This window comes from Centruroides sculpturatus, unplaced genomic scaffold (assembly GCF_000671375.1).
Source record: "Centruroides sculpturatus isolate CEXI.00-Female unplaced genomic scaffold, Cexi_2.0 scaffold1224, whole genome shotgun sequence".
Lineage (NCBI taxonomy): Eukaryota > Metazoa > Arthropoda > Arachnida > Scorpiones > Buthidae > Centruroides > Centruroides sculpturatus.
This window is the reverse complement of record NW_019385433.1, coordinates 55,583-71,413: the sequence shown is the minus strand read 5'-3', so window position 1 is coordinate 71,413 and position 15,831 is coordinate 55,583. Positions and strand designations below refer to the sequence as shown.

The 15,831-nt window shown below is 30.6% G+C and overlaps 1 protein-coding gene across 1 annotated transcript; it reads right to left on the bottom strand.

Moving 5' to 3' along the window:
- Positions 1-892: 892 nt before the first annotated feature.
- Positions 893-11,626, bottom strand: LOC111638938 (charged multivesicular body protein 1b-like). Its single transcript, XM_023384722.1, has 4 exons — positions 11,383-11,626; positions 4,441-4,592; positions 3,891-3,966; positions 893-962 (listed from the first exon to the last, which is right to left on the bottom strand). The coding sequence occupies exons 1-4, from the start codon at positions 11,578-11,580 to the stop codon at positions 921-923; spliced, it is 468 nt and encodes a 155-aa protein (XP_023240490.1). The 5' UTR covers positions 11,581-11,626; the 3' UTR covers positions 893-920.
- Between the last annotated feature and the right edge of the window lie 4,205 nt (positions 11,627-15,831).

Genomic DNA, 15,831 nt, shown 5'->3' with positions numbered 1-15,831 from the left:
TCTCTTATTTCTAATAAATTCTCCAATAAATTAAAATAAATTCATTTGAGAAAATTTAAGATTTAATAAAATTATACTTTCAATTTCTTTTATTACTACTACATACTTTCAAATATTGAATTATATACAGTGTATATATATAATATATTTATATAATTAAGACTATTATATTTTTCACAGTAATTATTGAGAATTAATAACAGTTTACTGAATAAATATATATTAACAATTGCATTTATAATTAAAAAAAATATATTTAAATATAATTAAATATTTTTTGAAAACATTCATTCTTAATAAAAAACTAAAATGCCAATTTGATAAATATTTCACAGCTATTTTAAGATTTTTAAATTTATTTATATAATCAAATTTAATCAATTAAAAACAGTTCTAAATATTAAATACACTGTAATTTTGAAAAGTACTATTTAAATAACTTATATCTTATTAATAATCATTTATCTAATAGAAAAATATAATTTTAAATTAGTATGATCTTTAACAATTCTAAATACAATCTGTGTTTCAATTTTTCAATGCATAACATTCTGCAGTTTTATAGTATAAGATTATATTGAATGCATTTAAAAAAATAAGTGCAGCATTTATCTGGTATCAAATAGTATTAAGAATAGTAAATTATATTTACAATTTTATAACAAAATTTATGCTGAAAATTTTCCTTATAAATTTTAAAATTACAAAATTGCCATTCTATTATTGAAATTAATTTTTAACATTTTCCTAAGTTATGAGTGTTCAATAACAGTACAAAATAATGAAGTTATTTAATGGAAGGATTTTTTTTTCCTTTGAAAACATTTAAATATTGCATTTAATATTTCAAGCAAATAAATACTTTTAAATTTAAGTATTTATTTCAATTTTCTTCTACAAACAAAAACAAATGTGGACTCTTAAGTTTGACGTAGTTTAGCAAGTCTCTGAGTAAGTTCATCCTGAAATGAATATTTACAAAAATTTATATAAATTATCTGATAACAGTAAGTTATTTATACTTGATTAATTAATTAATAATTAAAGCATTAAAATAACATCTGTATAAATTATAAAATAGACTGTTAATATTAAAAAAAAAAAAATGAATATAAAAATTTATTGAAAATGTATAGATATTGAATTGAATTCTGAACAACTTATTCAAATGCAAGAAATATCAATATTCTAAACTCAGTTTATTGTAAATTTGTTTATTTATGTTAAAAGTTTGCATGTTTAATCTACACATTTATTTTAACCCCTTCAAAAATAACAATGAGTAGTTATTTCCTTAACTATGCAATATTTATTAATTATTAAGATATTATTTATATAATTATTTATTTATTATTAAGCAAAAACTTGATTTAAGAATTGTATTCTAGATCAGTGGTCACTAATCAATGGTTTGTACACCACTGTTGGTCTGTGAGAAAATTTTAGTGGTTTGTGGAGAAATTTGGACATTGATAAACTCAAGGTTATGTGAAGTATTTCAAAAGAAATGAAAAACATTTGCTTGCTTTTTCTCACTCACTGGAGTTTTTTATTCAAATCCAAAACCAAACATAAAATGACTTATCAATAAATCAATAAACAATGTTGTGAGTGCAATTGTCATACTTTATGGAAAAGATCCAAGAATCCACAAACTTATTTCAAACAAGCAGCAACAAACTTTATACTAATTTGTTATAATTAAACAAGTGAATTTCATATTAATAAAGTAAAAGGGAACATTTATAATCATTTATTCTATAGATGTTTGTATCCTTTAAAAAATTTATGATAGTGGTCAGTGGGATTCAAAATTGTGAGTTTAGTGGTTCATGACTGCTGTTCTAAGACTCTGCAAAATTTTTTTATGATAAACATACATTTATTTTGTAATATGTTAATTATACAACTGTAGTAATGTGTCAAAAAGTTCCCAGAAATATTCAAGACAACACATTCCACAAACTTAATAAGTAAAAATAAAGTTGTAGCATGTAGCAACACTCTTTGGGAGGTATTATTGCACAATCTAATTACTGTGCATGCATCAATTAACACCTGGCAGAATGATCTGAAGAAGTTTCATTATTGCTTGTTACGAATGAAGTTTAGCAGCAGAACATGCCTTTAGGAACAGCACGCTAATATCAAATTTTATGTTTTAGGCTGTGTACACATTAGACGTTTTGAAGCATGTGCTTTGTTAATGCGCATTTTAAAGAACCAAGAGTTCCACATAGGTATACACACTCAAACACGCATTGATAGATTTTGGTTAGAACACACGTTTCGCGGGCGTCAGCCGCACACTTTGAGATATACGTGCTGCTATTTTGTTGTACATTCGATCGTGCACTTTCGGGTAGAGTGGACGCACATTGGCCAAAATGGAGAATGATCATTTCGATACTGATCTATTTATTGATGAAATCCAAAAGATACCAGCCATCGTCTTTTATAGCAATGATGCAGTATAGGAGCCACACACAAGTAATTACTTTCATGTCAATTTCCAAACTAAGCCAGTGCGAAAGATTGTCGAATGCAAAACTAAACATGCAGTGTGTAAGCTGCTAACACACGTTTAACGCAACGCCCAATGCCTAATGTGTACTAGACCTTACTGAATAAGTCATAGGCAGAAATGTTAACATATTTGGGACTGATATCTTTTAGGTGTCATGTTTTTTGTGGACAGACCTTTTTTAAAATTGCACATGTTTCAAAATGAATAGGTTTATGGTTTTTATTATTAGTCTGTGTTGAAGATAATTTTTTCTCATTTAATTTGATATATAATAAGTAAGAATTTGTTGATATAGATTTGATTGTTTATAATTTGAATTTAATGTAAACAAATGCAAAAATCAATTTGTTTAGCCTTTTTTTTTTTTAATACTTTTACTATTTGAAAAATTCATACTCAATTCTGATTGGTTAATGATGTGTTTTCATTTTATTGGTTGTTTTATACCATCTGAGAAAGATTTATGACAATGTGCGCAACAGAATTTTAGTTTTTGTTTTGTTTATATTCTATCTAGGTAAATATGCAAATTAGCACTCAATAAAAATTACATTAGACCATAATAATTGTGATGTTTTTGCTTATTTGTATTTATATTTTAAAAGAACTACACCTTAAATTATTTTCTAATAATAATAATAACTTCAATAAAAAAAAAAAGGTGGAAAATCTTAAGTTGAGAAAAAATTCAATACAAATATGAATTCAATTTCAATCTTAAAATTTTGACAATAGACAGAGCTAGGAATATATTACTTACAAAAGAACAATGGCCATAGTAAATATGAGAAGACAAGTTTAAAGCAAAAGTTACGAGTTACAAAATTAGGCTATAGGGGTCAAAGGTCATTCCTGTCTCTCATACAGGAGCTGCCCCAAAGGTATTAAACATGTTGAATTTGATGTTCAGTGAGTCAGAACTGAAAAACTCGGCATATTTGAATGACATAAATTCTTCTGTGAAAAGTGAAAACATTCTAGCTGCAACAGCTGCTCTATGCCAAGTGCAGAAAGATATCTTCTAGAAATGCTTCAAGATGTATAGTACATCTTGAAGCATTTCTGGAAAAAGTGTGTTGTTGCTCAGGAACAATATTTTGGATATGTTGTTTATATCTCCTTATATGTAACAAATTCCAGAAATAAAAATATTTTTTGGAAAGTTTTTGACATTACTGGTATATCCTAGTTATTTGAAATTTTGTTTCTTAATACATATATTTGTTTTAACTTTATACAATAACAAGCTAATATAATTATGAATAATGAATATAATGTCAAATCAAAATTTAACTTAAAACAAAGATGGATTTATTGAAAATATCAAAAGGAGGAAGAAAATTACTTATAAATGATAGACTACCTGTTCTGCTGAAGCAGCAGAAGAAGCTACAACAGATCCAGTTTCTCCTCTAGGTAATTCCATATTTAATTCCAGACTATTATAAAAAATATATAAATTAGTATTTTAAAATGTACATTAGTATTTGATGTTTTATTAAAATTTATATAGATCTAATAATAAAATAACTTATTTTAATACTTTATTAAAACTGAATGATATATAAATATTACATAATAAAACTAATTTTTTAATAAATAACTAACTAAAAAACTAAATTAATTTCAAATGTAAAAGTGAATAACTTTTTAAATAATTTTGTTTGCTTAAATTTATATAATTATAAAAATTCAGATCAATTTAAATCACATATCATATCAATGATCTAATTGAAAGAGACCAGTTTACACCAAAGTTTTAAATTTTTTATCACTTAATGACAAAATTTTTTTTTGTTTAAACCAGTTTTTAAACTTTTTAAATTTAAAAAGTTTTAAAATCTTTTCTAAACTTTTAAATCTAATTTTTTATTATCATAATACAAACATTCAAAATTTATTAATGAACTTACCCTGCTTCATCTGCTACTTGTTGCATTAGATTTTCTACATCATTTTGTGGAACAGTAACAGTTGTTGTTGCACTCATAGTATTTTCCATATAAGAGGACTGTACATCTAAATCTTCAAACTGTCTTTCAAATTTATCCATGAGGGCAGATATCTAAAAATTAGTTACATTGTTTATCACAAAAATAGTAGTTAAAAATTCAATGCATTAAAAAAATTGAATTATTTAGAGTATAGAATTATTACATAAATTTTAAAAACCTTGAAACTAATAAAATAATAACTATACCCAGTTATTTGAATATAATCAATATTTCCCAAACTGTGCTACAGTACCACAGGATGCCACAGCAAACTCATAAGGATGCTGACAAGATATTTTAAATTTTTAAGAAAAAGAGAACTCCAGATTGCAGAAGGTGATAATATTGCAATCTCTTCAAATACAGAATGTGCTGAATTTCTCTCTCTGCAGGGAAATAACATGCACAATTTCAAGCTCGTAGAAAAGATTTCAGCCATCAGAAAAAGTTACTATTTACTGAGAATGAAAAAAAATAGAAGATAATGGACATTTTCTACTTATTGCAGAAGTTTTATTAATCCAATAAAGCTAACTTGATCCACAAACTTGATTTTTTTTTATAAATAACTAATAAAATTCAATGATAATTTCAAAAGCACTTTTCAGAAGATATGGAGTACTTTTGAACAGATTCATTCAACACTAAAGTCTCATTTAAATTTATCTCCACTTAAGAAAAAAAATTTGTATTGAGATGATGTGAAAAAATTTATGACTAAGGGCATTGTGAATTAAGAAAGTTTGGGAATTAGTGGTCTAATGCATTCCTGAAAATGATATATCATTCCTGATATCTCATGATATGACATTTTCTATATGCTTCTTCAAAAGTTTGGCTGCCATAAACCATTGCTAATAGCATTTACAGCTCAAGCCAACTGCTGGTCTTTATAACCTAAAACTGGGTACCAGATGACCTAATGCATACACAAACTTAATCATCTGTTTCCTCTACCAGCCCTGCAATTAGCATGTGTTGCAAAATACACTCCTTTTGAAAAGTGTATTTTTAATAAAAATGACATCAGAATCTTGAATAAATAATTACAATTTCATATATGATATGAATATGCAATTGTTTGTAATAGTCAACAGTTATAAATATAAAAGTACTTTCTTGTTAAATGTAAAAAGTATATTTATATTCTTCATATTAATATTTTTAATTACTGTTTTTAGAAAATCTATGTGGAATTTTCAGGCTAAGTAAAATTTTTTGTAATTAATCCTGATGAAGACTATACTGTCTTAATAATCCTGGCCATGTCATTTAAGTCAACATGTATCAATTAATTCAATATGATTTTTATATGTTAAAACTGATAAAAAATTTTTAACCTAAACACTTCTTGTAGAATGATAGAAGAAATAACTAAAAGGAATAGATCTAAAGAATCTAATATATATCTGGTGTAATATTTTAAAAATTTTGAGTCGTATGACTCAAAATTTTTAAAATAAACACCAGATATCTAGGAATAAGAAGTTTGCATCCTATCTTCATTTATTGACTTTGAAAACTAACTCTACACTATTGATCCAAATGTGTTAGTAACAGTAAGCTCTAGAATAATTTCTCTAGCAGACAGTGTCACCTTCAGACTCAAGCACAAATACACCTGTAACCTCAAATGGATCTTTAAAATACAAAACTTAAAATGCCATGCTAGCCTAAAAGGTCTGGAGATAATGCTTCTATATATTGATAGTTGATTTCAGTTTTGTCTATTTTACAGCAGACACACAATTGAATTTTTCAGTCCAAAACTATTCATAAAAAATAAGAATCAAATTTAAACTTGCATCCTTTATAGCAGAACTGTTAAATTAGGATCAGAAGCGATTTGGATGGAATCAATAAAAAAATATAGTGACTTATAGTTAAATACAGATATCCCTTGATTAACATAATTAATTGATCCCTTGATCCTACCATGTATATCAAAATTTTGTTAATCAAATACAGTGATATCTTGGTATTTGACAAAAACAATCTCCATCAGCTAAAACAAATTTTCAGTAAACAACAAATATTTTTATTTTGTTATCAGTAAGAAAAGCTTTCTATGGTATAAATGAGTAACTAATTTAATAAAAAAATAAAACCTTACAGCTGCCTATCTTAGTCAGACAAAATTAAACTTGATTCAGTTTCTTTTTTCACTTAATGCATGTGGAACACAATCATTGCATTGGTGACACAATAAGATTTGTTCAAAGTTCACAAGTTATTCATTGATTTTTAACAAAATTTCTTCTTGAAATTTCTTTTTGTCAACAGTTTTTGGGCAACTCGTACATTTTGTATGGTTTAGTTCAAATTTCCTAAACAAAATGTCCAAAGCCACATTTGACATGTCTGATGTTTAGGAGCATCTTTCTCATATACTACACATATTTTTTACTGTTTGTATAATGTTATATCCTCTACAAAACTTAAAAAAGTATACATAATATGCCTGATATGCATTTTATTTGTGGAGACATTTTGGTCTGATTTTATGCATACAGTGTGAAGTAAAATTTTAAAATAAACTTCTAAACAAATAATACAATATCGCATTAGCAGTAATGTGTTAAAAAGATATGTAGTTTAATTACTGTCAGTACTCTTGACGCAAACCAATTTGACCTACCAGAGGGACCGTCCCAATAACCAAATAAAACGTTTTATGACCCTTTGTCTTCACTTGTTCCTTTGTTTGGACTACTATCTGTTGACACGTATGTACGTTCATCCTACTGTTATGTAAAGACTAATTTGTATATTAATTACTTGAGTAAACAAAGATACCTTAACCAGTACAATGTGTTTCATCTTAGTGTCTCTCTGCTGATTCCAGATTAATGACAGGTTATGGGCCCAGACACTAACACTACACGGAAACTGAACTGAACAACCAGATCTTGGTTCAACTTGTTCTACATCTTGGTTCGTATCTTTTGCCTTTTATTATTTGGTCTATCAATCATCACGTCCGCAATGATGAATTCATTTAAAGTCGAGATATTAAATCGAGAAAATTACGATACTTGGAGTCGCCAAGCTGAAGCCTTACTTGAAAGAGATGGCATGTGGGAATACGCTAACGGAGCGGTACCTTGTCCCACCATAATCACCAGTAATCTTGAGTCTTGATTGGAAAACGACACCTGGACAAAAAAACGACCGTAAAGCAAGATCAAGTCTGATATTAATGTTAAGTCCGCCCGAGCTAAAACATATACGAAACTGCAGCACATCGAAAGAAATTTGGGACAAACTGAAATTGATTTACCAGTCTCAGAGACCAGCGAAGAAGGCCTCCTTAATAAAGACCTTAATTCTCATGAAACTACTTGAAGGAGGAGATCTGCACAATCACATTGCCAAATTCCTGGACACTGCTGACAAGCTAGCCGATTTAGGAATTATAGTGAACGAGGAGCTTTTCTCAGTGTTGTTGCTATACAGCTTATCCAACAGTTTCAACACCTTTCACACTGCAATTGAAACGAGAGATGACCTTCTGAAGCTCAAAACCCTAAAAGTCAAGCTGTTTGAGGAATATGAAGGATGATCTTCTCGCGAATCGCAAAATAATGATGTGCTTACCGTCCGTTATCAAGGATTGAAACTGTAATGTAATTTTTGCAAAAAACCTGGCCACAGAGAACGAGATTGTCATAAAAAGAAGAGACAAGAAAATCAACAGAGATCCAGCAAACTCAACAGCGGAACCTTTTTCACATGTGAGTCTACTTTTCACACAGGAATGCCATGTGATGCTTGGTGTCTCAACAGCGGGGCCACATCGCACATGTGTTCTGACCAAAGAAAATTTTCAGACTTGCGAACTACTTCTAACACAAAATTGGATCTCGCTAATGATCAAATCATATCCATCAATGCAGTTGGCACGGCCCAAATTCACGTTGATACTGGCACACAGGAACGATTGTTTGACCTGCTAAACACTCTCCATATGCCATCGCTTCGCACAAACTTCTATCAGTCTCCAAAATAACCGACAAAGGCTATAAGGTAATATTTGATAAGTTCAAAGCATGAGCCATCGACTCAAAGGGAACAACAGCCACAGTAGTGGACTGCGTTGGCAATCTCTATTACATACTACCTCAAAATGATCGAATCCACATTTCCCAAGAAAAATCTCCAATCAATGGATTACTAATCTGGCACGAAAGATTCGGTCATCTTCACGCTACCGCACTGAGAAAATTGTTGGATTGAGGAGGGGGTCACTGGCCTAAAATTCGACAAGGAAGATATGCTTGATACATGCAAGACAAGCATTGCCGGAAAGATGTCATGCCTACCTTTTCCCCATCTCCTTGTCAGACGGACAAGCTGACCACTCGAAATCATTCACACGGATATATGCAGGAAGAGATCTCTTGGAGGATCACTTAATTTTGTTACATTTATTGATGATTATACTCGATGGACTGAGGTACGTTTTCTAAAGACCAAGGACGAACTATTTGAGACGCTAAAAGACGTCAAAGCCTACCTAGAGAATCAGAATGGACTAAAAATCAAAGCCATCCAGAGCGACAATGGAGGCGAATACTGTAACAAGGAAATGAGTACCTTCCTCAGATGACAGGGAGTTAATCACATCGAACATCAACTGCAAGGACCCCACAACAAAATGGAGTCGCCGAGTGCAAAAATTGAACACTAGTAGAGATGGCACGATGCATGATGATCCATGCACACACTCCTACCACCTATTGGGCTGAAGCCATATTTACAGCCAATCATATTCAAAACCGATCTCTGTCACAAAGCATAGATGGCAAGACTCCATACAAACTATTCAAAAAAAAAAATTCCTGATGTCAGCCATTTTCACACCTTCAGAACAAAAGCCTTCATTCTAAACAAAAATCCCAGTAAGGGTAAATTCAATCCACATGCTCAATCTTGCACATTTGTAGGTTACTCCGTAACCTCAAAAGCATATCGTGTTATTCTCGATGGTGAAAAGAGCGTAACCACCTCTCGAGATGTCAAGTTCATTGAAAAAATTGCAAACACCGATATTTTTGAAGACTTCATCAACCACTCAACTGTAGAAAACAACTCTCTCACCACTACGAATCGACTTGACTCAATAGAGGTAACTGCCCGGCAAACTCAAGTCAACAACACAAAAACTGACGTCCCACATCAACCTGCCAACATCCACACACAAACGGCAGAAGTCCCTGAAACACAGGAAGATCAACCATCCATGAGAAGAGGACCAGGACGACCGCCCAAACTAAAAACTAGAAATCGCAGTAGACCCTCAAAACAATATCACATGATTCCTATCAACCCACAAGATGGCAATGACAAAGTAAACAATGAACAAGTCAGCATCACTCATCATTTTGCTGGTATAGCTGAAGTTTCGTTACACCAAGCAATACACAGCCCTGAAGCCGACAAATGGAAAGCTGCCATCAAAAGGGAAATCAGCTCATTACTAGAAAATAATTCTTGGGATATCGTTGACATACCACTCAATAGAAAACCGATCGGCTGCAGACTGGTCCTACGAAACAAGTTCAACCCAACGGGATGCTGGAGCAACGCAAAGCACGATTAGTCGCCAAAAGCTACACTCAAAAAAGGCGGTATAGACTACGAAGAAACATTTGCTCCTGTAGCCCGACTCAGTTCCATTCGAACAGTCATGGCACTGGCAGTCAAACTTGATCTCAAAGTCCACCAACTCGACGTTACAACAGCATTCCTAAACGATGATATCCAAGAAAACATCATCATGAAAATCCCAAGCCAACTAAATGAAACACTTGAGAACATTATAAACAACCAATCCAAACCCAAAGCAGTACGACAATGAGCTATTAAATGGTCACAGCAACTTAAAGATGGCAAACCTAAGGCACATAAATTAAATAGAGCCATCTACGGTCTAAAGCAAGCAGGTCGCCAGTGGCATAAAAAACTGGATTCACAGTTACATAAACTGGGATTTCAACCCATCGCCGTCGACCCTTGCCTCTATATGACAAAAAATGATGGGTACATCACCATAGTAGCACTGAAACTTTCACTGTCTAAACCAATATACTTAGCGATATCTAAAGAAAATAAAATAAAAATACAGTAAAACTATCTCTAACATTTGTAACTTGACTATTTCTTTAACTTGAAGAAATCGAAGCACATGATAGATCTCAATGGATCAGCATAGGAATTTAACATCTCCAACTTGAATTTAATTCAAATTTTCTCCAACTCCAAGTTTTTCATGGTCCCCAAAACTAAGTTACTTTCAACTTCCCTGACTTAAATTTTAATATTTATTCTATCCAAAGTGCTTCTAATTATTGGATTTCCACGAAATTTTCATACAGTTATTTGTATCTACTATCCAACACCCATTTTCAAACAATGTTCCAGTCCAAATTGAGAGATCCTCTTGCTTTATCTCAACCAGATATACCTGCAAAGCTATTTGATTCCATTAGTTCTATTGAATATTTTGCTGAAAGGCATTACACAAGCCATTTAAAACAAGCAAACAAAAAAAAAATCTATCAAATATTCTTTATGTAATGCAAGAGAGGTAAAAATATAAATCTATTCAGAACTGGCATTTTTTACTCTACAGTTCTCCAACTTGAATCATCTGTAACTCAAAGTTTTTTCCTTCCCTTAAAGCTTTGAGTTAGAGAAGTTTTACTGTATAAGTTTTCACCCATAGACTAGTTTAAATAAAAAAATTTTGTTTTTTTATTTAAATTTTATCTAATAAACAATTAAAATAATTTATTTATAAATTTGAATAATAATAAAAAATATTAAGCAATACATAAACAAACAAATAATTCAACTTACTTTCTCTAAATTCATGCTTTTCATTGCACTATCCATAGATTTCACAACTCCAGCCATTGATTGAGTAACTTTTTTCGTAGTAACTGCAGTTTGAACTCTACTAGCAACAGCATCAACTCTTGCACTCATACGTAAATAATTTAATGCTTGATTTTTCTGCCTAATAGCATTTTCAGCATGTATCCTTGCTCCTTCCATATTATTCTTTTGAATAGCCTAAATTAAATATAATTTTACAACCTTCTAAATAAGTAAAATTAACTTTTGATCATAAAATGCAAAGGACACAAACTTAAAGAATTGCTTTTTATTATTTGGTTGAGGAATAATTCATGAGTGTTTTTTTCAAATTTAAAATTGCATACAGAAATATATAAAATGCACTGGTAAAATGTTTTATGTTATTTGAAAGAGAAACTCTACAAGATAGTGTGTTTTGATTTTTTAATTTTATTAATATTTGTGTATTTTCAGATGATTTAAAATGGAATGATAAGTGGACAAAACTGAGCATTTTCAACATCATTTTTCTATTTTGCATTTAATTGAGGTGTTATGGTCACTGAAGCTGCTCATGAGATTTGTGCTGTGTATGAAGGAGCAATTCCCCAAAGTATCACCTGCCATTGGTTTTTATGTTTCAAAAATGGAAATTTTGACCTCAAGAACAGATCACACACCAATTGACCAAGTGAATTCGATGAAGAATGACTGAATCAACTTCTTCACAAAAAGCCATGTCAAAATACCAGAAAATTGTTGGGGCAGATGGATTGTAATAAAAAGACTGTGGTGAACCACCTTCACTCAATGGGCAAGGTTCATAAACTCGGCACTTAGGTGCCACACACTTTGGGCAAAAACAACAAGAATCAATGCCCCATAATTGCCGCCAGTTTGCTCGCTGAACATATGGTCACAAACAGCATTACCTTTACCATACTGTCACTGGTGACAAAAAATGGTGCATTTATGTCAATATGAAGCAGCAAAAATAATGGCTCAGCCCAAACAAACAAGCAACTCTGCAAGCAAAACAAAACCTTCATCCTCAAAAGATCATGTTGTGTGTATGGTGGAATTGGAAAGGCATAATTCATTACAAATTGCTTGAGCACAGCCAAACACTCAATGTGAGCTCTATGTTCAACAACTGCACCAACTTAATGAAGCAATTCAGCAAAAAAGACCAAATTGGTGAAATGGTGTTCTTCTGCAACATGATAATGCCTGTCCTCACATTGCCAATATGATCAAAGCCGTGATTCAAGAACTCAAATTGAAGTGCTGCCTCATTTTCCATGCTCATTAAACTTGATCAGTAAACGCCATCAGATTTTCACCTCTTTCGATCATTTTTGAACAATTTGTGCACGTTCAATAATGATGTGGAATTGAGGGTTTGGTTGGACGAATTCTTTGAGTCAAGACTGGAAGATTTCTATCGCCAAGGCATCAAAAAACTTATTGAACAATGGAAGGAAGTCATAAACAATAACAGCAAGTATATTATTGATTAATTTGTTGTGGTTATTTTGTTTAAAATACATTTGAAAAAAAAAAACTGAATTATTCCTTAATCCATTATTATTAAATAAATCTTTTTCTTATTATCAAATAAAAAGAATAAATATTGATAGAATATAAGAAATCATTATATAATACATAAATTTTACTGTAAAATGTTCTTACTTAAAAGATGATTATCTGATATAAATAATAATTTAAAATTTTCTACGTTTATTGTAATTTGGGTATTTTGTTAACATTATGAATCAAACTACTGTATTTTACGGACTATAAGATGCACTTTTTTCTTTGAAAAATTGCCTCCAAAATTCAGGTGCGTCTTATACTCAAAATTAATATAAAAATGTCCAGTGTTTGATTTAAAATTCCCGCCAGTCTTAAAAATGGCCATATATTTGATGTCGTGGGAAACTTATCTCTATCTGGCAACAATGAACTCATGAACTCAACTGGCAGCAGCAGTGCACCGATGCGACGAACGAGTTGCAGGGATTCCTAAGCTTGCTAACACTGACTCCCTCCCACCCCGCCATCACAAATCCAGAACACTGTCTAGCCTATGATCATTGCAGTCTACGGTGCCAGTGAACTTGAATTAAAAGTGATTTGTATTATCGGTAACAGTACAAAATTTTTTTAGTAGCTAACAAAAATAATGTTAAAAATGTTATATTTTTAAAAAATTGCTTAAAAATTAAGGTGCGTCTTATAGTCCGTAAAATACGGTAAATCTTTTCCTAAGAAGATAATATTTCTTTACTTCAATAGTTTTAGTAAGGGTGGTATTACACTGTATAACTTCAATGTTATCATAAATGATCTGGAAGTAATATGATATCAGTTTGAATAAGTCCAATTATACAATGTGATTTTTTCCTATTCAAATTGATAGGATATTGGATAACAATATTAAACACGGCTATCTGCAGAAAAATTAATAGGGCAAAAGCAATCATTTTGATGCTTATGAGAATCTTTATGATTACAAAAATATTTCTCCTCACTATAATTTCAATAAAAGTACATATAATTGAAGGTATACAAAAAATTCTTTACTTTGAAGACAAAATGCATTAAGTTGAAACTAACTCAATTCTTAAGCTAATTGTTAACGTGTGCTTAAATCACATGACACTTGTGGTTATTTCTCATTGGACATCATGTGAGAGAAATTGCTTCAAATTTAGACAGTGTATTGATGTTATGTTAGATGGATATCAATTATAAGTCGTATTTGCTATCATATAATATGATTCCAAACAGATTCTGATCCTGTGAGTTTGTATATGATAAAATCACATAAAAATTGTATACTGTGATACTAAATGTAAACATCCCAAAACCCAATATATTAGTAATATGCTAAACAACTGCCAGATTAAATCAGGCTACTTCTCTGCTATTATTTTTAATTAATTTCTAAATAATCTGTCACTGCCAACTGGGAACACCTTCAGCATCCTTGTCTTATAATCTCCCACTTAATCTTCCAGTTGGCACCATAAGTAACTAAGGATGGTTATATCATAATTAAATATGTCTGGAAAGAAAGATTGGTCTGGAGGTCTGGGTAGTGCAACTGGAAATACATCTACAAGGTAAGTGGGAGTTGCAGGTTCTAGTCCTGTTCTAGGCCAATTCTTTTCTTCCAGAATACTATATTCTAAATTATTTATTAAGTTAATTATAATTAATAAATTTAATAAGAGATGGCACCTAATGCCTGCCTCTAAGTGACAAATTATTTAGAAATTAATTAAAAGTAATATTGAAGTAGCACAATTTAATCCAGCAGTCGTTTGGCATACATAATACACGTGCTAGAAATAAAAGGGATGCAATACAGTTTGACCTTTAAATTCTTCTTAATCATCTTGGATAATCTGTGTGACAGGAGACTGAATAGACTTGGAATTAAGTTGGTGAAATAACAAAAAAAAAAAAAAAAAAATTTTTGCATAAGAAAGCAAAATACTCAATCATATTTTTACTATAAACCACATTTTATCATTTCAATTTATATGTGAGGTTTGCCTCAATTCTTTCTATTCAGAGTGACAAATGAACAGACTATCTGGTCTTAACATATTTTGAGACAAAGGTATTTCAAACAATTTTTGTTTTTATATCTTGGGATTCTACATGGTATCAAAATATTTCTATAGAGATGACATATCTAGAAACTGCAAAAACAATTTAAAATAATTTAAACTCAAGTCACGTGATGTTTTCTAATATGCAAAGTGAATATGTTATTTGAATTTAATATTTTTATAATAATGATTACTAGTTCACAAATTTTCCAATGACTTACATTTATTCAGATTTGAACATTAGACATTACTTCTAGCTGTCATCAATGATAATTCTTACTATTTTGGTTATTACTAAATTAATTTTTGATCACCAGAACATGCTCAGTTTCAAGATTTATTTACAAAATTAACAAGATATTACAATAACTGTATTTATAGCATATAAATCATATCATATAGTAATATAATTGTAATTTAACATAAAAATATTTATTTTAATTCTGTTTAAAATTCCAAGAAATATTCTGATTATCTAAATATATAAAATTACTTGTCCTGACTGACTGACTGGGTAACTGATTCATCATCACCCAGAGCAAACCGCTGAACCTAGAGGTGAAATTTTGTACACAGTTAGGGTATGTCATGAAAATGCACACTAAGAAGGGATTTTTGGAAATTCCCCCGCAGGGGGAGAGGGAGAGGATTAAGGCTTAACCTGAAGAATGGCTTCTACCGTACTATTTTAAATGTGATTTTTTGTTTTTAACTATGTTTAGTCTTCATTGAGTACTTAGGAGTATTAAATTGATAACATTTCAGACATTGTTATAAATATTTTTATATATTTCGATTTTTTAACCACATGCTATATGTATTAGAT

Excerpts from the sequence above, each read along its gene's own strand:
- LOC111638938 (XM_023384722.1), bottom strand. The coding sequence starts at position 11,580 with ATGGAAGGAGCAAGGATACATGCTGAAAATGCTATTAGGCAGAAAAAT. Across the intron at positions 4,593-11,382 it reads AAAGCATGAATTTAGAGAAA|ATATCTGCCCTCATGGATAA; the intron begins GTAAGTTGAATT and ends ACTAATTTTTAG. Across the intron at positions 3,967-4,440 it reads CAAGTAGCAGATGAAGCAGG|TCTGGAATTAAATATGGAAT; the intron begins GTAAGTTCATTA and ends TTTTTATAATAG.